This window comes from Mytilus californianus, unplaced genomic scaffold (assembly GCF_021869535.1).
Source record: "Mytilus californianus isolate M0D057914Y unplaced genomic scaffold, xbMytCali1.0.p SCAF_4, whole genome shotgun sequence".
Lineage (NCBI taxonomy): Eukaryota > Metazoa > Mollusca > Bivalvia > Mytilida > Mytilidae > Mytilus > Mytilus californianus.
The window spans coordinates 7,509,303-7,531,042 of record NW_026262690.1 but is presented as its reverse complement, the minus strand read 5'-3'; the positions used below and the strand labels follow the sequence as shown (position 1 = coordinate 7,531,042).

General features: G+C 33.4%; 2 protein-coding genes across 2 annotated transcripts; both read right to left on the bottom strand.

Moving 5' to 3' along the window:
* Nucleotides 1-2,294: 2,294 nt before the first annotated feature.
* On the bottom strand, nt 2,295-8,981 carry LOC127699087 (solute carrier family 46 member 3-like). Its single transcript, XM_052202824.1, has 4 exons — nt 7,817-8,981; nt 7,154-7,237; nt 4,185-4,341; nt 2,295-2,454 (listed from the first exon to the last, which is right to left on the bottom strand). The coding sequence occupies exons 1-4, from the start codon at nt 8,979-8,981 to the stop codon at nt 2,385-2,387; spliced, it is 1,476 nt and encodes a 491-aa protein (XP_052058784.1). The 3' UTR covers nt 2,295-2,384.
* A 9,806-nt stretch (nt 8,982-18,787) lies between these two features.
* On the bottom strand, nt 18,788-19,783 carry LOC127699086 (uncharacterized). Its single transcript, XM_052202823.1, has 3 exons — nt 19,585-19,783; nt 19,049-19,218; nt 18,788-18,793 (listed from the first exon to the last, which is right to left on the bottom strand). The coding sequence occupies exons 1-3, from the start codon at nt 19,781-19,783 to the stop codon at nt 18,788-18,790; spliced, it is 375 nt and encodes a 124-aa protein (XP_052058783.1).
* Nucleotides 19,784-21,740: the final 1,957 nt, after the last annotated feature.

The following is a 21,740-nucleotide window of genomic DNA, read 5'->3' as shown; positions in this document are numbered from 1 at the left end:
TCATCAGTCGTATAAAGACTGACAACATCTTGGTATAAAAACCGAAAAAATCACAGTCCACAAAACACGTCATAAAAAAACTAAAGACTAAGCAACACGAACCCTTCCAATAACCGGGGTGACATCAGGTGCTCCGAGAGGTTAAGTAAATCCTGCTTCACATGTCATCTACCGTTTTGCTCATTCTTTCTATTAACTATTTCGGATCAAAAAATGCAAATGAAATTCGAGAAGCATTACACATGAGGTCAAAAATGAAATCTTAATTGCCTTAATTGTTATCATTCTACGTCTAATGCAGCCCTTTAATCATTTTTCGAGCATGATATTATCAGATTATAACTGAATCTTGAATTAAAATGTGTGCAACTCCCTTGCAGATTTATTTTTAAGAATGAGATGAAAAGTTCACAGCTCTTGCTGAAACGGAAAAGAGGTTGGTGTAATGTTGTGAATACGACTTTTACTACGCATGATATAACAGCTAAATAACTGTCCACCTCTAGTTTTGATAGTGTTATATAACATGGAGAGCAAGTATTAAAGGTTAGCGTTTGGAAAAGCTGGACAGATGCATACCTAGATCTTCTTAATTCGTGATTTCATTTGTAAATAGGTATTTTCTTTCCCTTCGATGTAACCTCGTTTGGTGATTACTCTCATAAATAACAGCTCATGTTAAAAAAGGTAATATATTCCCGGAGAAAAAATAGCTGTCTTAGAAACTACTAAACCGATTGAGATCGGGCGCCTTGAAGAAGTTTTACACTTGCAGCACTAGTTGTTGACAACCAGCCAATATATCTATGATGACTTAATATATACTTCGCTGATATTCCATGTTCTTACATTGAACGATTATGTCCTTGGAGTTTGACGTCAAATCTTTTATTCAAGTGAACCTGATATATTTATAACAAAATTCGTAATGTCCAAAAGTCCGTTTTTATTGTCTCATGGGCATGTCTTTTGATTCAAAGTGATGGTGCTTTTTTATTCTTTTTTTTGTGTAGATTATTTTGGTATCGTTGTTCTGACTTTCTCATTATTAGTTGTTTTAGGCTATTTACAGTTTTGGTCCGATTGATTAATCGTTTTTTGTTTTGGGTTCTGTATGGCTCGTGTTGTCCGTGTGCATGCAGGGTATAATAAGATAAGTAAAAGTAATACCCCCAACCCCCCATTTGAAGTAAACAGTTAATAGAAAAAAATAAACGATGGTTACCTATTCTGTAAGTTACTTTTGTGTAGAAATGTGATTTATGATTTCACTGTGACGTCATAAACACGAACAATTGGACTTAAAAGTTACCATTGTTTTTATCATTTTGGTAATAATCACTATTGCTATCCTCTTTCTACACGTCACCGTATCGCAAAATATCTACATGTGCTAGTAGACTGTTGCTCATACTAGTATATGTAGCTAGAAATGAAGCAATGTTGGTATTATTTTTGGAAGTTTTCTTAGCATGTTTGAGGGTCTTAATCAAGTCTTGTTGTTACAAAACTTTGGAATTTATTTTGAATTAAGGTATATATCTAACTTATGCAAAGCTCTGATTCCTTGTCCGGCTTTGGCTAAACTTTTTTGTCATTTTTTGGTTTATAGCTCTTCATCGTTTTAATAAGCTTTTGATTTTCAAATATTTTGGCCACGAGCATCACTGAAGAGACATTTATTGCCGAAATGCATCTGGTGCAGAAAATTGATACCTTTAATGCTATTAAAAACACTATACAAAAATTATAAAAAAAATAATCATAAAAGTGCGAAACAGCTTTTCCAGGTTTTACAATAATTAAATATTTCGATGGTTTTTTGAGCATATAAACATCAAAGAGTTGTTAAACATCTAAAGTCTAGAACTCTTTTATTTAGATAGAGTGTTCCTAGACCAATGTATGTTGTCAGCATGAATGCCACATTTTCAACAGTTTGTTTCAGGAAATATTTGAACAAGTCTTTAACCAACTGGTACACATTAAGGCGGCATAAGTTTACCGATGTTCGAATCCCGTAAATCTATTATAGAAACACAAACCAAGGCAACAAAAAAATAGACTCCAAAAGGGTCGAGATCGGATGTCATAATCGGATTTAGGACACAATTGGTAACTATCACGATCAGACGACTATAATTGTATCTCAAGATTTAAGATCGCTAGTGAGTTTAGCCACCGACATTTCGTATACGTCAAACAACTGTAGAAATCGATTAAAATCATAGAAAAATTGTACGGTGTTGAATATTTTGACCATCAACAACAGCCGCTAAAAAAATCAGGTTAAAATTAATCTTTATTAAAATTCTTGTTATTTGTCCTCACAACAGTATCAACTTTAATTGCTTAAAACAACTATATGAATATTGTCTTGAAGTTTATTCTATAGATGTCGTTGAAATCAAATTAGTTTTTTCTTCGTGCCTCTTCTGTCCTACTATATGAACACTGTAATAGAAATAAAGAAATTAGTCAGGACAATTGCCTTATTGGGTTTTTCGTGGGTTGGGGATTGTGGGGTTTCCGTGTTTTCTTTGTTTTGTTTTATTTAATGATATAATGATATGCGAATGACAACGCACCCATCATCATTACTTGTGTTCTATGCTACTTGATAGGTACAATGAAGTGTTTTAATACATATCGTAATTTAAAAATCACATTACATTTCAACATTTAGCATATCGAGAAAAAAGAGAAAATATGAGTTGTTGGATTGAACCTATATGTTGTTATTTTTAGTGAGATTGTGATCTGTTTTATTTCAACAAACAGTTAATATTCAATTTGGTTCAAACTGTGCACCCTACATGTCTTTAGTCATATGAAGGCAAAATGAAAAAACATCTTGCCAAGTTCTTGACTTGCAAGTTTAGATATGTTGAGGATGTCCTGTCAATCATATTTAAGCGAGTGCTTGAATCTCATATATACAAGTGAGCTTGACATTACGAATACTACCGAAACTAGACGGACGGCTCCATGTATATTTTTTTCTCTTAAGATTGACGCGGAATGGTGACTTCAAACCAGGGTCTATCTATTAATATGGCAAATTTGGCGATTTCAATTTTCACATTATCAACTTCACACTTCTCAGTATTGACATTCTTTCTGATCCATCGTTTTACGTTTACATATCTAAATTGTGCCTTACGCAGGTCAATTTGCATAAGTTATGGACTTCAGCTAGATACATTCACAGCAATGACTTTCCTTGTCGACATCCAAACTCGCTCTGTTGGTTATCGTTCGAATACCTCAGGGTTTTCTCTCGTTTGCTTAGTAAGAATTGATTAACGAATTTTACACATCAAAAACTAATTTAACCTCTTACTCACTAATGTTTTACATTAACATTTACAACCATGACAATGTCATAACTGACTATACAAAAATGCATGCTGAACCATGACGATGCAACATCTACCTTTAAAACCTATACATGTACAACCCAAATCTTAAAACAGCATACCCATTCATAACAATACAATATCTGACTTTAAAAACAATTCCACGAACAGCATACAGACGCATGACATAGCAATATCTTCCTTTACGAAACAATTCCACGAACAGCATACATACACATGACAGTACAATACCTACCTTTAAAAAACGATTCCACAAACACATTGTTCTAAGAACAGCATACTCAATAACTCCAAATCAATACTAACCAACACAAAACAATACCAACAACAGCATATCCAGCCAACATAAAACACTACCACGAACAGCATATCCAGTCAAAAAAACAATACCAATAACAGCATATCCAGCCAACATAAAACAATACCAACAACATCATATCCAGCCAACATAAAACAATAACAATAACAGCATATCTTGCCAACATAAAACAATACCAACAACAGCATATCCAGCCAACATAAAACAATAACAATAACAGCATATCTTGCCAACATAAAACAATACCAACAACAGCATATCCAGTCAACATAAAACAATACCAATAACAGCATATCCAGCCAACATAAAACAATACCAATAACAGCATATCCAGCCAACATAAAACAATACCAACAACAGCATATCCAGCCAACATAAAATAATACCAACAACTGCATACCAAGCCACCAAAAATCAATAGGAACCAAAATAAAAAAAAATTACCAAAAACAAAGTATCCCCAGCCATAACAGATCAATACTTACCAACACAAAACAATACCAACAACAGCATAACCAGCCATCACAAAGAATGTAAATCCTCTATAGATTTCCACAGTGGCATCATACACAGCATTAGCCAAAAGAGAGCTTGCCATGTTACATATAAACTCAATGGCGGCAATTCCAGCAAAAACTGAACCTAAAATAGACCACAAATACATTAGATAATATACAAATATACAATAGAAATATCATCTAAAAGTAAAATAAATTCTTGGTAAACCAAGAGTTCCAAGTGGTGAAGTTGAAATCATCCCTTCGAAAATTTTACAATCGCCGTCACAAGTCGGTTAACCGTTATGGAATATCTGTTTCACAGATGACGACGGATATGTTCCAATCGTCGTAACCACAATCCCGTCCTCCTTTTCTGCGAATGTGACCTACCGCATTAGACTTATCCCCGAGTTTGTACTTACATAAGCAATACGCGGAACGCCACGTGTAGAACAGGATCTGCTTATCCTTCCTGAGCACCTGATATCACCCCTGGTTTTTAGCGGGGTTCATGTTGCTCAGTCTTTAGTTTTCTTTCTTGTGTTTTGTATATAATTATTGTTGTTTGTCTTTTGGTCTTTTTCTTTTTTTGCCATGGCGTTGTCAGTTTATTTTCGACTAATGAGTTTGAATGTCCCTTTGGTATCTTTCGCCTCTCTTTTAGTGCCTGTTTAAAATGAAAACACTGTAATTGGGATATATTCATTTAGCAGAGGAAAGATAATTGTAATGTTGGACTGAAGGTGAGATAAAATAGTTCTAGTACGGATTAAATCTGGAGTGTGGATCGGTAAAGTTGTAAGCATTGTCGTTGCAGACCTTCTGTGGCAAAATGTCTCGAGAATACTCAGGATCAACACGTCTGTCAACATTGTTGCAAAACAGTGATAGATTGTGTTGTTCGCGCCGCATAAATCTTTTCTAATCAAGATTCATGGTCCATTTATAATCAAGAATTCATATTTCAGCTTGCTACGAATATTTTGGCTTCAAAATGCATTTTATCAAGTTTCGAAAAATCAGCAAGAATACAGCTATATCACATACTTAACAACATATATGTAAAGAAAGCTTGTGTTATTATAATACATTTATGAGTCTTCCTGTGTCATTGTCACTTTAGTTTTCGAAAGTGCAGATATATGTCAGTAATTTTAAAGTTCAAATAGGAAAGTACAATAAGACCAAACTTCTTCGATTTTGTTTAGAAGTGAACATTAAGTCTATTTCTTCTTTTTTTTACACTACTGTCCGCTTTTGTTTTCATTCAATTATTCGTAGAAAACAAGAAACAGATCAAATAAAATAAGTTTTTGCATTGGTATGGTCAACTATATTTACTCACCTATTGTATGAGCTGGAGTCAAACGTGACATTATTATCTAATAATTGGTATGGTTAACTGTATTTACTCACCTATTTTATGAGTTGGAGTCACACGCGACATTATGATCTAATAATTGGTATGGTTAACTATATTTACTCACCTGTTTTATGAGTTGGAGTCATACGCGACATTATTGATCTAATAACTGGTATGGTTTACTTTATTTACTCACCTTTTTAAAGAACTGGAGTCATACGCCACGTCTAGGTTAGTCTATGGAAAGGTATATACTATGAAATTTAGAGCGAGGGGCTTGCCCCGAGCTCTTAATTTCATAGTATATACCTTTCCATAGACTATCCAATTTAGCACATATTTACAACTCGAGTAATCTTTTAATTGGTCTATTGATAGTTTATTTTGGCTGACTACTTGTATCACAGGTGTTTGTAAAACGGAGCTCATTAACGAATTTTGTAAATCTACTCACTAGTATCATTGTAAAATATGTGATTTCAAAAGGCCCTTCACTCCAGAATGAAAAGATGGTAGCTGCTGGTGTAAGTATGTATACTGATATAAAGCGGTGTTTTACTACACATGTTCTTCTTACAAGGTAAGATGACAAAATAAATTGACCAAAAGCAGGCAATAATTAAATTGCAGTGGAAGCTTTACATGTTTTGAAAACATTTTTTAATTTCACAGTAAAACTAAAGCTATAATAAATTTGAAACATATAGATAGTTTGTCCCCAAAGATATAGTCTAGCAGATAGGCATTAAAAAGCAACTACAAATAGATCAAAGATTATAGGTTTTGTGTTTTTTTTTTTATTAGTTCAAAGTAAAAACTAAAAGATTTATCAGAATATGTTTATATATATATATATATAGGTGGCACATTATCTTCAGACATAATCACAGGTTTTCAATTCATGACATCGTCCTGAACATGCATGAAATATTTGCCACTGGACATTAAGCAACCAATAATCAATAAATCAATCAATTCATGACGAAATAAATCACCTTCCTTAAGAAAGTTTAAAAAATTATCACCAAGTTGCTTTAGTTTTCCTTCACAAGGTTTCATAGTACACACTTTTCTGTGTACAAAGTAATTGCATGGATGATACATTATCATAATTTTAAGATATCGTTGTACTCTAATCAAGGTATAAAGAACCATATGTATTACCCTTTATTTAAATGATAAAATTTGCAATTGTCAAAAACATTTTTTAGATCCAAAGATTTTAATAGCAGGATATTTAAAAATCAATGTGAAAACTAATTACAAACTATTTAATTTAATTTGGTACACAGCATTTTATTTCAAAATAGCCAGTGGCAATTTTTGTTTTAAATATCTTGTTTACGATACAATGAAATCTTACCCTTGTGGTCATTCATGCGTAGTTACTTAGTACACAGGAAAAGTATGTACTATGAAAATTAGAAGGCAAATATAAGCAATTTGATTGGACAAGAAGTTGTAAGTATGTGCTAAATTATTGATCAAATAATTGGTATGGTAAACTATATTTACTCACCTATTTTATGAGCTGGAGTCATACACGACATTATTGATCTAATAATTGGTATGGTTAATTATATTTAATCACCTATCTTATGAGCTGGAGTCATACGTGACATTATTGATCTAACAATGGGCATAGTCACTGTATTTCCAAAGTTTAGTACTGCAGCTGAAAATAAACAAACATGTTTTCTCAAGCTTTATATATTTATTTGTTCCATGAAATGATGATAATGAAAAAAACAATTCAAGATCTGAAAGGCAATAGACAAAATACGAGAAATTAAAGGGAATTTGTCAATATCCGTTTAAAGCTAAAAAAAAACTTTACTTTATATTCAAACATTAAAAAAAACCTTTTCGGTCCTGTAAAACGTGTATAGAAGCATACCTAAGTAAAGCATGGTATATGTAGGAGGGTTTGGATAGATAGAAAATAATGGTAAAAATATAATGAATAGAGAAACTTAAGCAAAATTAAAAGCATAGAGAATAATGCGGTTCAAATGTATAAAGAATAACTGTGGAAAAAAGAATTAGGCAATACAATATTGATTACAGAAATTAACTATGTACAAAATAAAGAAATCATCATATTACAGAAAATTTTAGTAGTAAAATCATTTTCATGAAAATTTTGCAGAAAAAGCTTAATTTTTAATGATAAAGAAAAATGTTCTAAACATTTAAAGAATACAGAAATTATGGATCCCCGATCTAGATCCTCATGTAGTTTATTGAAACATACCTATGTAAATCATGGTATCTGTAGTTGAAAGTCCGAACACAATGGCAGATATCACTGAAGTGGCAAAACCAGCTAGTGCGATATATTCATCGGTCACACAAAAATGGAAAGTCTTGATCATTATCATTCCCCCGATAGATAACGTTCCTATCTTTAAAGCGCCATACCAACCGATTCTGACTGAATCCCAACAGAAAGGAGAATTCAGTTGAAACAGCGTTTCTACTTGAACTCGCCCTAAATTCGCAAACCCAGCCAAAATAAAAATGAATAATAGATTTATGAACATCCACTGTTTTCCGTGAGGGGAGAAATTTGGTCTGTAACACTCTGTTACTCTTCCCATGTTCTCCAAACAGGAAACCTTATCTCTCCTTTTTGACTCCGGAAGTGACTCAGGAAGTACAAGAACAACGATGACAAGCCCAAGTGAAACAAAACCAACTGATGTTACTTCCGGGTAAAAGAATCCATCTGTCCATTTAATAAGATAGCCTGAAAATGTCGATGAAAGAAATGCTGCTATGCCAATAATTCCTTCTAGAATACCATAAAGAAGCGACCTTGGTTTACCAGGCTCTGTTAGGTCGGCAATATAACAATATACCATTAACATGGTGGATATCCAGTTTCCGGTACACCCTTCTATACCGTAAAATATAATAAAAAACTCTATATTCAAACTGTAGTAAATCCCTATACAACAAAGACCGTTTTTAAGAATGGTCCCAATAAGAGGTGCCACAAAAAATAGTTTTCTTCCGTAAGTATCACTTAATGATCCAATATTGATCGTAAAGATAATACCAGGAATGTTACTGGCAAGTGTACAATAAATACCCCATTCGGAAGTTAGTTTCTGTATAACAATTTGTTGCTTATATTCTGTGGTATTGGTGTTTTGTTCACACGCGGATGTATTTCCTGATGACTTGAGTGAAGAGTTTGGATATTTTTTTTCATAATATGCCTTATATGAATACTGATTCATCACATATAAATTCAGAAGATAGGAAACAAAATGTAGGAAGACAACACATATTCCAAGGCACAACGTCAGCCATCTTGGAAATCTAGTTTTCTCCAGCTGATCATTGTACTTTTGTTTACAGCTCTGGTCTTGCAAAAGTGGCCTATTTTCAATAACATCTACACTACCTTTCATTACAAAAGATTGATGACATAAATTCTTCAATTTGTCTAACAGCACTGTCACATACTCCTTGGATTAAAAAAATGAATTCGCAAACTATTAAACAATTTTTATTTATGAATACATTTTTGGTGTTAACTGAAAGACTGAACAGTCAACAGTAATCAATTGGTTTTTTATATTTTGCTTTTTATTGCTTTTTTGCTTTTTTTACAATTGATTTTTTTCTCCTTTTAACTGTATTTGGACTATTGATTGTCTTTGCTTTTCTATTGCCATATTTATAGGGGTGAAATGTGTAAAAATAAAAACGTATTAAAAAATTAAGGAGGTGTTGTCTGATCGACAATGAAACAATTATGCCAATTATCCACCAGAGACCAAATGACGTAGATATTAGCAACTATCGGTCACTATACGGCCTTTAACAATGGCCAAACCCATACCGAATAACAAGCTATAAAAGGCCTAAACATGGAATAATGTAAAACAATAAAACGATTCAAACGAGAAAACCAACGGGTTATGTACTGTGTAACGTTTATTTAGTATTTTTTAATCAGATTTTAGCACAAAAAAGAGTATGTTTACATAGTTTATTCCATCTACAATAAACTTGGTACATTTTCAGAAACTAATATACAGTAGAAATACTTGTAGTTAGCTTGATTTGATCGAATGAGCTCCTTTGAACAACTTTTGTAAAATTATGCCTTTATACCTGTGTATTATATTAAGGTGTATAAGTATTTATTTCTTGTGAATCAAGAATGTTGTAATCTGATTGGTTAATCAACAGGGTGTAAATAACACCCACCCTAGATAATATACTTACACACGGGTTAAAATTTGGCTAAAAAAAACTACCAAAAAAATTGCCAAAATTATAAAAAAAACAAATTTGTCAGAATTGCCAAAATTCCCCAAAATAAAAAAGTAATATTTGAGAATTGAATGCTTTTTTCTGTAATTTAAATGAAGTGTTTAAGCGTTGACCGATGCACATTTTGTTTAAAGCTACTCGAAATACGGACAAATTATAGATAACTTGCCAGTACCAAAATTGCACCGAGTACCAAATTTATACACATTTTGCAAAACAGAGACATTGTATCGAACTATGATCAAATATGTATTTCAATACAGGTGTATCCGCTCTAAAGTCTCTTAAGATGTATTCCGTCTAATCATAAGAACCTTAACATGTGGAAATATAAAAGAAAAATTCTTTCTTAACTTTAACTTAAACTTACTGTTGTGGTTTAAATCTGTCGTCTTGGAGATTCATCATGGTCATGTGATTTGATATCGTTACATGTGACCTAGTATCTTGTATCGTTACACAAAGCTATCTCATTTTATATGTGTAAATGATAATTAATTTACTTACGGAGATAGATGTGCACAATAAATATGCAGTTGAGCTGATACTTATGTTAGCTATATACAGACGTCATCAAATTCGTGGTTTTTTTTTTTTATCAAATTTCAAATTGCTTTGGGTTGTGGCGTTTGGTTTTTGATGTTGTTTCTTTTCGTTTCTTTTTTTCTAATATTTTTGCGATACAATTTAGCAATAATTTTATAAATTATTGTACATATGATAGCAACTAAAACAAAGAGGTTGTGACAACTTCTTATTCCACCTAAATGAAAATACTGCAATTTCCCTGCCAGAATGATGTAAAGGATAATTTGTATTTTGTAACTAAGTGTTAATTTTCTAAATTATGACATTAAATTTTTTGTATCTACCAGATACCAAGTTCATTGGGAAAACACATAAGACATGTATCATATCAGACGATAGAAGATTTGAATTCTTAATATTTTCAAGTAGTTTAAAAGATACTTCCATGTTAAAGTAGGTTTTATTGCGCCACTCTTTAACTTGTATGCGATGTAATGCATTACTTAACAGTTTAATGTTGGTCCATTCTTCTTTCGATTGTGTGTTTGTTGTCATTGGGTTGTCTTTTTATGGGTGTACTGTTTTACGTGCTGATCATGCATGAAAAACATTTAATTGTGTGTTTATTGTCATTGAGTTGTTTGGCTATGGATTTGATGTCTGTGTTTCCTTAAAATGTTGTTGGTTTGGATATTTTTCGTCCACCCTCTTTTAATTGTGTGTTTGTTGTCATTGAGTTGTTTGGCTATGAACTTGTTGTCTGTGTTTCCATACAATGTTGTTGGTTTGGGTATTTTTCCTCCACCCTCTTTTAATTGTGTGTTTGTTGTCATTGAGTTGGTTTGGCTATGGATTTGTTGTCTGTGTTTCCTTAAAATGTTGTTGGTTTGGATATTTTTCGTCCACCCTCTTTTGATTGTGTGTTTGTTGTCATTGAGTTGTTTGGCTATGGATTTGTTGTCTGTGTTTCCATACAATATTGTTGGTTTGGGTATTTTTCCTCCACCCTCTTTTAATTGTGTGTTTGTTGTCATTGAGTTGTTTGGTTATGAATATGTTGACTGTGTTTCCTAACTCTGTTGTTGGTTTGTTATTTTCCGTCTCTTTCTTTTAAATTGTGTGTTTGTTGATGGAGACTAGATGAATAAATACAGCTTAATCATTGGGAACAACAGTATAAGGAAACACAGATAACAGATCCATAACCAGACAACACAATGATCTGTATCTGACACTGGTCTGACATTGTTGTTGGAATTTTCTTGTTTTTTAAATGTAAATGCATTTCAATCAGAGCAGTGAAGTCGAGAGGAACTTTACCGTATTTATAAGTTAGTAAGCACAAGTGCCGCCTTAACAAACTTTGCCAGCGAGTCAATATATGTATGGTTACCTTGTTCTGTAATATATAATAGAAAAGAAAGGATATGGGGTGTCCATCCATCACTAAAAACAGTACATGAACAGCAAAATACACAAAAATAAATGGAAAAACGCTTTTATTGCTGTTCTTCATCTCAAAGTCACAGTGAGGCCTTGAACACGGGGCAAAAAATCTCACCTCACTGTAAGTTTAAGACGGAAACTAGTACCGGTTTGCAATTCTTTGCAAACTGACGATCAAGCCAAAACTGAGAATTGATGAACAAGGCCACGAATTAATATCAATAAAACAAATTTTGCAATGAAATCAAGCATTTACTGTCATAATTAAGCCCGGCCAGCACACTGAAGCGTGCAAAAACAATACAAATATTTAGACAAACACAGGGCCATCGAAATATATAATATATAACTTGGTAGGAAATAACGTATGTATAGGGCACATGATATTCGGGAAGACTTTGTAAGATGAATCACGGAAGAAGTATATATTTAAAACAAAAAAATAGCTACGCATAGGTATAAATATCAAACTATGTAGAATATATATTGGTAATCTAGGTATCAAATAAAAGGTGAAGGACTGGTGATCCTTGTAGAACACCTTTTGACTGTTAATTTTTAATAATAAAATTATATGAATGAAATCTAAAAAGGAGGGCTTGTTTATATATGAAGTACCTGTTTTTGTATATCTTCATTTCCGGTAACCAGTGCGCTCTGTTATATAGATAACGGTATATTGACACCCCCCCCCCCCCCTCCACACACGAGCAATGGGGGCCAAGAATAGGTGGCGTGCGTCTTATAAAAATTTTAGTACACAAACTGGCCTAAAAGTGTGATAATGATGTAGTACACATAAGAGGATTTATCTCAAATATTAGTAAGCCATAACTTAAAAATATAAAAAAAAAAATTGAGAATGGAAACAAGGAATGTGTCAAAGAGACAACAAAAAACAAAGCATACACCTCAAGCACGGGGAAACTTTCTACGGCCTCCACACAGCACGAGAGACAAACTCCGTATAGTTACCCCACCCTGTGTTGTATGTATAGTTACATGTCCTATGATATATGTATAGATACCTCATCCTGTGTTGTATGTTTAGTTATCTTACCCTATGTTGCATGTATAGTTACCTCACCCTGTGATATACGTACAGTTACCCCACTATGTGTAGTATGTAAAGTTACCTAACTCTGTGTTGTATTTATATAGCTACCTCACCCTGTCATGTATGTATAGTTACCTCATCCTGTGATTTACGTATAGTTACCCCACCATATGTTGTATCTATAGTTACCTCACCCTGTGATATACGTACAGTTACCCCACCCTGTGTTGTATGTATAGTTACCTCATCCTGTGTTGTATGTATAATTATTCTACCCTATGTTGTATGTATAGTTACCCTACCCTGTGTTGTATATATCGTTACCTCACCCTGTAATATACGTATAGTTACCCCATCCTGTGTTGTATCTATAGTAACCTCACCCTGTGATATACGTACAGTTACCCCACCCTGTGTTGTATGTATAGTTACCTCATCCTGTGATGTATGTATAATTACCTCATCCTGTGTTGTATGTATAGTTATCTCACCCTGTGTTGTATGATAGTTACCTCACCCTGTGATATATGTATAGTAACCCTACCCTGTTTTGTATGTATAGTTACCTCATCCTGTGATATACGTAGAGTTACCCTACCCTGTGTTGTATGTATCGTTATCTCACCCTGTGATAAATGTATAGTTACCCCACCCTGTCTGGTATCTATAGTTACCTCACCCTGTGATATACGTACAGTTACCCTATCCTGTGTTGTATGTATCGTTATCTTAACCTGTGATATATGGATAGTTACCCTACCCTATGTTGTATATATAGTTACCCCACCCTGTGTTGTTTGTATAGTTACCTCACCCTGTGATGTACGTATAGTTACCCCATCCTGTGTTTTATGTATAGATACCCCACCCTGTGATGTACGTATAGTTACCCCAACCTGTGTTGTATGTATAGTTACCCCATCCTGTGATATACGTACAGTTACCCCACTATGTGTTTTATGCATAGTTACCTCACCCTGTGTTGTATGTATAGTTACCTCATCCTGTGATATATATATATATAGTTACCCCACTCTGTGTTGTATGTATAGTGACCTCACACTGTGATATATGTATCGCTACCTCACCCTGTAATATACGTATAGTTACCCCACCCTGTGGTATATGTACAGTTACCTCACCCCGTGACATATGTATAGTTACCCTACCCTATTTTGTATGTATAGTTACCTCATCCTGTGATATACGTACAGTTACCCTACCCTGTGTTGTATGTATCGTTATCTCACCCTGTGATATATGTATAGTTACCCTATCCTGTGTTGTATGTATAGTTATCTCATCCTGTGATATATGTATAGTTACCCTACCCTATGTTGTATGTATAGTTACCTCACCCTGTGATATATGTAAAGTTACCCTACCCTGTGTTGTATGTATAGTTGCCCACACCCTATGTTGTATGTATAGTAACCTCACCCTGTTATATACGTACAGTTTCCCGACCCCGTGTTGTATGTATAGTTACCTCATCCTCTGTTGTATGTACAGTTACCCCACCCTGTGTTGCATGTATAATTACCCTACCCTATCTTGTATATATAGTTACAGTACCCTGTGTTGTATATATCGTTACCTCACGCTGTAATATACGTAAAGTTACTCCACCCTGTGTTGTATCTATAGTTACATTACCCTGTGATAAACGTACAGTTACCCCACCCTGTGTTGTATGTATAGTTACCCTACCCTATGTTGTATGTATAGATACCCCACCCTGTGTTGTATATATCGTTACCTCACCCTATAATATACGTATAGTTACCTCACCCTGCGATATACGTATAGTTACCCCACTATGTGTTGTATGTATAGTTACCTCACCCTGTGATATAAATATAGTTACCCTACCCTGTGTTGTATGTATGGTTATCTCATCCTGTGATATACGTACAGTTACCCCACCCTGTGTTGTAGGTATAGTTACCTCATCCTGTGATATATGTATAGTTACCCTACCCTGTGTTGTATGTATAGTTATCTCATCCTGTGATTAACGTATAGTTATCTCACCCTGTGTTGTATGTATAGCTACCTCACCCTGCGATATATGTATAGTTACCCTACCCTATTTTGTATGTATAGTTACCTCATCCAGTGATATACGTACAGTTACCCCACCCTGTGTTGTATGTATAGTTACCTCATCCTGTGGTATATTTATAGTTACATTACCCTGTGGATTCACCCAATCTCACTATTGTTTGGAATTCATACAACTCCCAGTATGTTCAGTGGCATATTTTGTCCCTCTGTATCTGGACTTAATACGATACTTGGTGTATTACTTTTAAATATGTTAGTGATGAATTTTTATTATAAATTGAATTACTGACAAAATTACTTAGAAATAAGTAACAAGGACATTTTAAAAATAGATTGAACATCTTGTATTGTATTCAAAAAAGTAACATAAATCTATCCGCTTTCTCTTTTCACCATGTAAGACAGTATGTATTTCTCCACTTTCTCTTTTCCCCATGTATGTCAGCATGTACATGTATTTCTACTTCTTTTCACTGGCTGTGAATTCTACTTTTATAGTTGTTTCTTCCTGCTTTAATTCAAGTTTTCTTCTCCGCTTTCCTGTTATCAGAATTCTGTACAAGTAAACAAAAATATTTTTGAAATCGATGTTTTTTTTAATATGTTCAAAATCTGTCAATGAAGTTTATAAATTTCTGGCTTTTCAGTTCTTTTTTTATTTTTTAAAACCTAAATAGTTTCGTTTTACTGTTACTTTGTAAAAAAAAATCCAATTCAGTTGAACTCTTGTGTGCATTTTTATTTGCAGTTACATCGGGGTTTTCTTTTTTTTTTTTGGCATGAGCCCAGTTGACGCTATCTAATAAATGTGATGCGTTCATCTGCAAAAGAAATGTTTGATACGTTGCTTGTTGTTTCAATATTTATCATTCGAATGTTAGTATATAGTAGATATAGTGATTTTGTCATTAAGTATAAGAGTGTCTTGCACATAAAAGAGTCATTATGTAGGACTTTTTTAAAAAGATATACACCTGTCTTATTGTATATTCAACTAAAGTATCAATCCAGTACACAGCTAGCATCCAATAGATTTAGTGTAAAAACGTCATTAACAGTCCGAGAAATACATGATATTGTGCAATGCCAAAATATAGGTATGAACAGAATGTAGGACCGTGAATGATCATGAGGTGTATAGCAATAATAATTAGTTGGGTTTTAATTTATTGATACATGTAGAAACATAATTTTTTAAAACATATTACTTACAAACAAAGTATTATCCCTACGACACTGAAAGCCGCCCATATTAAAAACACCATTCCTCTGTAGACATCCACAGTCGCTTTATAGATACCATTCATTATTAGTCCCCCGACCAGAGCACATAGAAGCTCTACTGCAGCAACACCAGCAAAAACAGAACCTATCAGCAGAAATATAAATATTTATTTGTATGTTCTAATGTATAATCAAATTTTAAACTTGACGTAATCTTGGGTCGCATGAACTCCAAACAAGTATCGCCTACAACGTATGCAACAATCATCTAAAGTCACATACAGCAGTAACGGTCAAAGATAGGAACATGACAAACCAGTATTTGTAACAAATGGGACATAGTGAACATATGGGATTCATCAGAGAAGTAAAACAAGTAATAGCAAGTTGGAAAAAAGGGACAATGAAACGAGCAACCAATTTGTGACAGTGACTGTAAAAAAGGGACAATGAAACGAGCAACCAAATTGTGACAGTGACTGTAAAAAAGTGACAATGAAACGAGCAACCAAATTGTGACAGTGACTGTAAAAAATGGACAATGAAACAAGCAACCGAATTGTGACAGTGACTGTAAAAAAGGGACAATGAAACGAGCAACCAAATTGTGACAGTGACTGTAAAAAAGGAACAATGAAACGAGCAACCAAATTGTGACAGTGACTGTAAAAAAGGGACAATGAAACGAGCAACCAAATTGTGACAGTGACTGTAAAAAAGGGACAATGAAACGAGCAACCAAATTGTGACAGTGACTGTAAAAAAGGGACAATGAAACGAGCAACCAAATTGTGACAGTGACTGTAAAAAAGTGACAATGAAACGAGCAACCACATTGTGACAGTGACTGTAAAAAAGGGACAATGAAACGAGCAACCAAATTGTGACAGTGACTGTAAAATTTGTTTAGGGATTATTTGAGTCGTAGTGTTCCTGAATTAGTTTATGAGTTAGTACACCTTTGTTGGTGAAATCATCATACTTAAAACAAGTGTTAATAGAAATATCCGCTAACAAACAGAAAATGATATGACCAATCATGAGACAGATATAATGGCTAGTTATAAAAAGATTTCCATTTGCAATAGAAAGAAATATTTCACATAAAATTTTAACCGTATCAATTGTTTTTGTTTGTCAGTTTTATGGCTTTCTTTATTTTGCTATTACTCGGGTAATAATGTTGTTTTTAAATATAAATAAATAATTGTACAAACTTAATAATGGCATTAAAAAGAATAAATCTTCTGACCTTGTTTATTAGCTGGTGTCATTCGAGACATTATGCTCCTGGACATTGGCATGGTTACAATACAACCTAGACTGGCGGCAGCAGCTTAAATGGAAACATTGCCATGGTATAAGTACAACTTATTACAACTAACACATTTACAGAAAGTACCTGTACTAGACACAACAATTTATAGAAATTGGCTTGGTTATAAACAATCTTAAAGTCATATGAAACGGGTTTCTTGTTATTTTAATGTTATCGAAATTATTGAACCAATGCACGCATATATACTAAACTAAGTCCTTTGTGCACGTTTTTTTTTAATATTTATTACGAATCTATAACGTATTATCGACAAATAATATTTCATTTAGAGATCGCAATCTAATTAACTTTCGAGTTTGTTGCCGAAGTTTACCGGATCGTGACATTGATAAACAATCAACACAGAGCACGTGCCGCACGTGACAAATAAGTGCATTGATAAGGTCATGATATTTTTTTTATTTTACCATGCGTTCCTATGTGTTTGGTTATTACTATTTACCTTCAACAGTGTTCCAGTGGTCCCAGTGGTCTTTCATCACGGGTTTCCCCTCGCACTTGCGCCGTGCGGTGGCCGAAGTTTAAACGAGAGGTCTCATAGTTAAGATCAACGCATACTCAACGCATACTGGAAAATGTCGGCGAATTAGGGTACGGGAAGACAATAATTCAATAGCAGTACATTAATGAAGATTTTGGTAATATAAGGGATTTTGTTATACAAGAAAGTTCACGTACACTTGTTTAATAGTAAAACTTAGCCATTCAAGAATATAAAAATATTCAACTTTTTTTTTAAATTTGAAGTTTCATATGACTTTAACTAACATGTTTACGATACAATGCTTTTAACTTGCCTCAACAGTTTTTTAAACAATTGGCGATGGAAACATTTCCAATCTATCAGCATCGACGTAAATAAATACATTGCTTTGATTTGTTATGATATGAATTAAACCTAGCTTAGAAATAATATATACGTCAATTGCAAAACAAACTGTATCTGGAAACGGCAGCCTAGAAACAAATGACGATTATCTTTAATGACAGAAAAATGTTTTTGTAGATATATATATAAATTAAAGAAGCCGAGAAACTTCCTGAAGTTATAAGACCGTAGATAATCTGGGTTTTTTTACTTTTCTTTCCTAGGCAACGCCAATCTGAGTTCTTTATTTACTCGACTGAGAAAACCAATTCTCAGTACAGTATCTTGAGATGGAAAATTATGACACACAAAACAATCAGAGCAAAAACTAAGAAAATAGCGATGTGGAAAATTATATCACCGCAATATCAACGGGAATTTTAATGAAATAGTCATTATAATGAAACTAGTTCTGATAATAATTACATAACAAGTACTTACACAAGTACATCATAAGGTCTGACTGTGCCAGGCCTTCCAGAATCAATGATGCTAATGTGGTGAAGCAACCAGCTAAAGCTATCACCTCATCTGATGAACAAAAATGGAATAATTTTATTATAACCACTGCTCCTAAATAAAAGAAACATATCCGTATAGACGAGTATACTCCAATTTTCACCGAGTCCCAACAGAATGGGGCATTTAGCTCGTATAACGTTTCTACGTTGTGTCTGCTTAAATTTGAAATGGCTGACATTGAAAAGATAAATATCAATAAAATGAACATCCAGCGTTTTCCTTTTGGCGAGAAGTCTGAGGAATAACATTCTAAAACCCTCTTCATGTTATCTAAAGGTGAAACATGTTTACGTTTTCTTGATTCGGGAAGAGTTTCTTGAATCATTGTTAACGCAAGAAGTAGTCCAATGCTTACAACGCACGAGGCAATTACATCTGGATAGAAAAATCCGTCGGTTAATGATATCAGATATCCGGATATGAATGTTCCAATGAAAGCGCCAATCCCAAGACCACCTTCTAACAAACCGATTAGGATCGATCTTTCTTTTCCTTCTTCTGTTGTGTCAGCAATAAAACACAAGGACATAGAAAGTGTTCCAAACCAGGATCCAGTACAAACCTCTATCATGTAAAATAACAAAAGATATCTCACATCAATTTCATAATAAATCCCAACTGCACAAAGTACACTTTTTAGCACACCGCCTGCCAACGGTATAATGAAAAATAGTTTTCTACCGTAAACGTCACTATATGTGGCGAGATTGATATTGGAAAACATTCCTGGAATAATATAGGAAAGACTGCAAATCATGCTCCATTCCGCCGATATTTTCTGTACGTCTACTTGTTGTTGATATTCAACAGTGCTTGTATTAGTAGTGCATGTTGGTAACTTCTCGGATGTATCAGAAGCATTTGGATATTCTTGTTTCATGAATTTATAATAAGTATACTGGTTTAAAAGAAACAGGCTCAACATGAAGGACAGTATATGGGATAATGGAATTGCTATTACCACGGAATATGTCAGCCATCTTGGATATTTAAGCTTAACGAATTCGATTTTGTTGCTGTTAAGTAATGGTTTTTCCTCTGAGTTCTCTGTCTTGCTCATATTTTCTTTTATATGCTCTAAAACTATAACAATTTCATATTATTATATTATTATTATTATTATTATTATTATTATTATTACCGTTTTGTAGTCAAATAATTCCGTTTTTTGATTTATCATGAGAAAAATGTTGTCGATATCAATATCAATTTATAATTACAAAAACAATTTGATACTTATATTTAAAATCATTGATGATATTCATAAGTCTTCTTTAATATTTAACAACTGAACTTGTTAATCAACTAAATGAAATTTCTTTACTTTCTTTAGCTTTCTTGTTTTACACACATGTAAACACAACATATATGGGTGTTATAGATATAACTGAAAGATATTGTTATTACTTACAAGACTGTCAAATATGTTCGGTTCTCATCATCATCATCATTAAACTATTACACATACATCATTCTTTCTAATCACGGTATATATTAGTTTGATCATGTAGATCCACTTTGTGACATCTAACTTAAGGTTGTATATTTACTGTTATCACACATTGTTTCCTATATAGTGTACTGATAAAAAATTTGAAATTAATGATTGAACAACGGTCTTTCGTTTTGCTATAAGATGTTTTAGTCAATAATAAAATACGAGAATAAAGGGGTCATCATACTTTTTTTCCCTGCTATAACATAAAAAAGAAAATTTTTATGAATATTCCTTTAGAAATTTTCTTTTTTATGTTATAGCAGGGAAAAAAAGTATAGTGACCCAATTTTTTTGATATTCTGAAAGTATTTTCTAAGAGATATCTTCTCGTATTTTATTTCACAGTTCTGTCCTTTAGTTTACTTTTCATGCACATAAGGATTTATAATCCATACAAAATGCGTCATTTTTTTCATAACCTGTAGCTTGAAAAAAACTCGGTGACCTATCATTTTTATTATCTTTTTGAACATATCACTATAAATACTACATTTTAGCAAAGTATGAAAAAATTCTATCATTTTTCGTTTATACTCTCATACCACCTAAAGTCTGCAGTTAATGTAACATAAACAAAGTCTGCAGTTGCTATAACGGAAAATATAGTCTGCATTTACTGCAACATAATTGTAGTCTGCATTTTATGTAAAGGTAAATATATTCTACAGTTAGTGTAACGGCATAACATATAGTCTGCAGTTACTATAACGGTATATAAGTCTGCAGTTACTGTAACGGTATATAAGCCTGCAGTTACTGTAACAGAATATAAGCCTGCAGTTACTGTAACGGTATATAAGCCTGCAGTTACTGTAACGGTATATAAGTCTGCAGTTACTGTAACGGTATATAATAAGTTTTCAGTTACTGTAACGCGAACATAGTCTGAAGTTACTGTAATGGTAAATATAGTCCAAAGTTACTGTAAATAGAGAATATCATATGGCTTTTTCAATATCACACCCGTATCAACCCGAGACATCAATATAATCCCAAGAGCTCTGATCGAGGAATTATATTGGTTGAGGGTTGATACGGGGTGTGATATTGAAAAAACCATATCATATACATTTTATTATATACCTCTAGTACATGTTTTTTTTTCTCAAGCAATACATATTACGGGTTTGATAAAGCCTTTACAACCGTGACTGATATTGATGACGTGACGTCATACAGATTAGGGGTTTGATAAAGCTTTTGTAACCTGACTGATATCGATATCATCACGGATGGTTGATACAGCACGATTGGCATTGATTGTATTACACATACAATATACCTGTATTTACCACTAAGTATATAATAACGGTAAATATAGTCTGCAGTAACTGTTACG

What these genes read in the sequence shown, in the direction of transcription:
- LOC127699087 (XM_052202824.1), bottom strand. Translation starts at nt 8,981, where the DNA reads ATGAAAGGTAGTGTAGATGTTATTGAAAATAGGCCACTTTTGCAAGAC. An exon ending in AGATACCATGATTTACATAG is followed by an intron (nt 7,238 to 7,816) that starts GTATGTTTCAAT and finishes GTTTATTTTCAG; the next exon opens with CTGCAGTACTAAACTTTGGA. An exon ending in GTTGGTATTGTTTTGTGTTG is followed by an intron (nt 2,455 to 4,184) that starts GTAAGTATTGAT and finishes TTTCTATTACAG; the next exon opens with TGTTCATATAGTAGGACAGA.
- LOC127699086 (XM_052202823.1), bottom strand. Translation starts at nt 19,783, where the DNA reads ATGAAACAAGAATATCCAAATGCTTCTGATACATCCGAGAAGTTACCA. An exon ending in CACATATAGTGACGTTTACG is followed by an intron (nt 19,219 to 19,584) that starts GTAGAAAACTAT and finishes CAATGATTCAAG; the next exon opens with AAACTCTTCCCGAATCAAGA.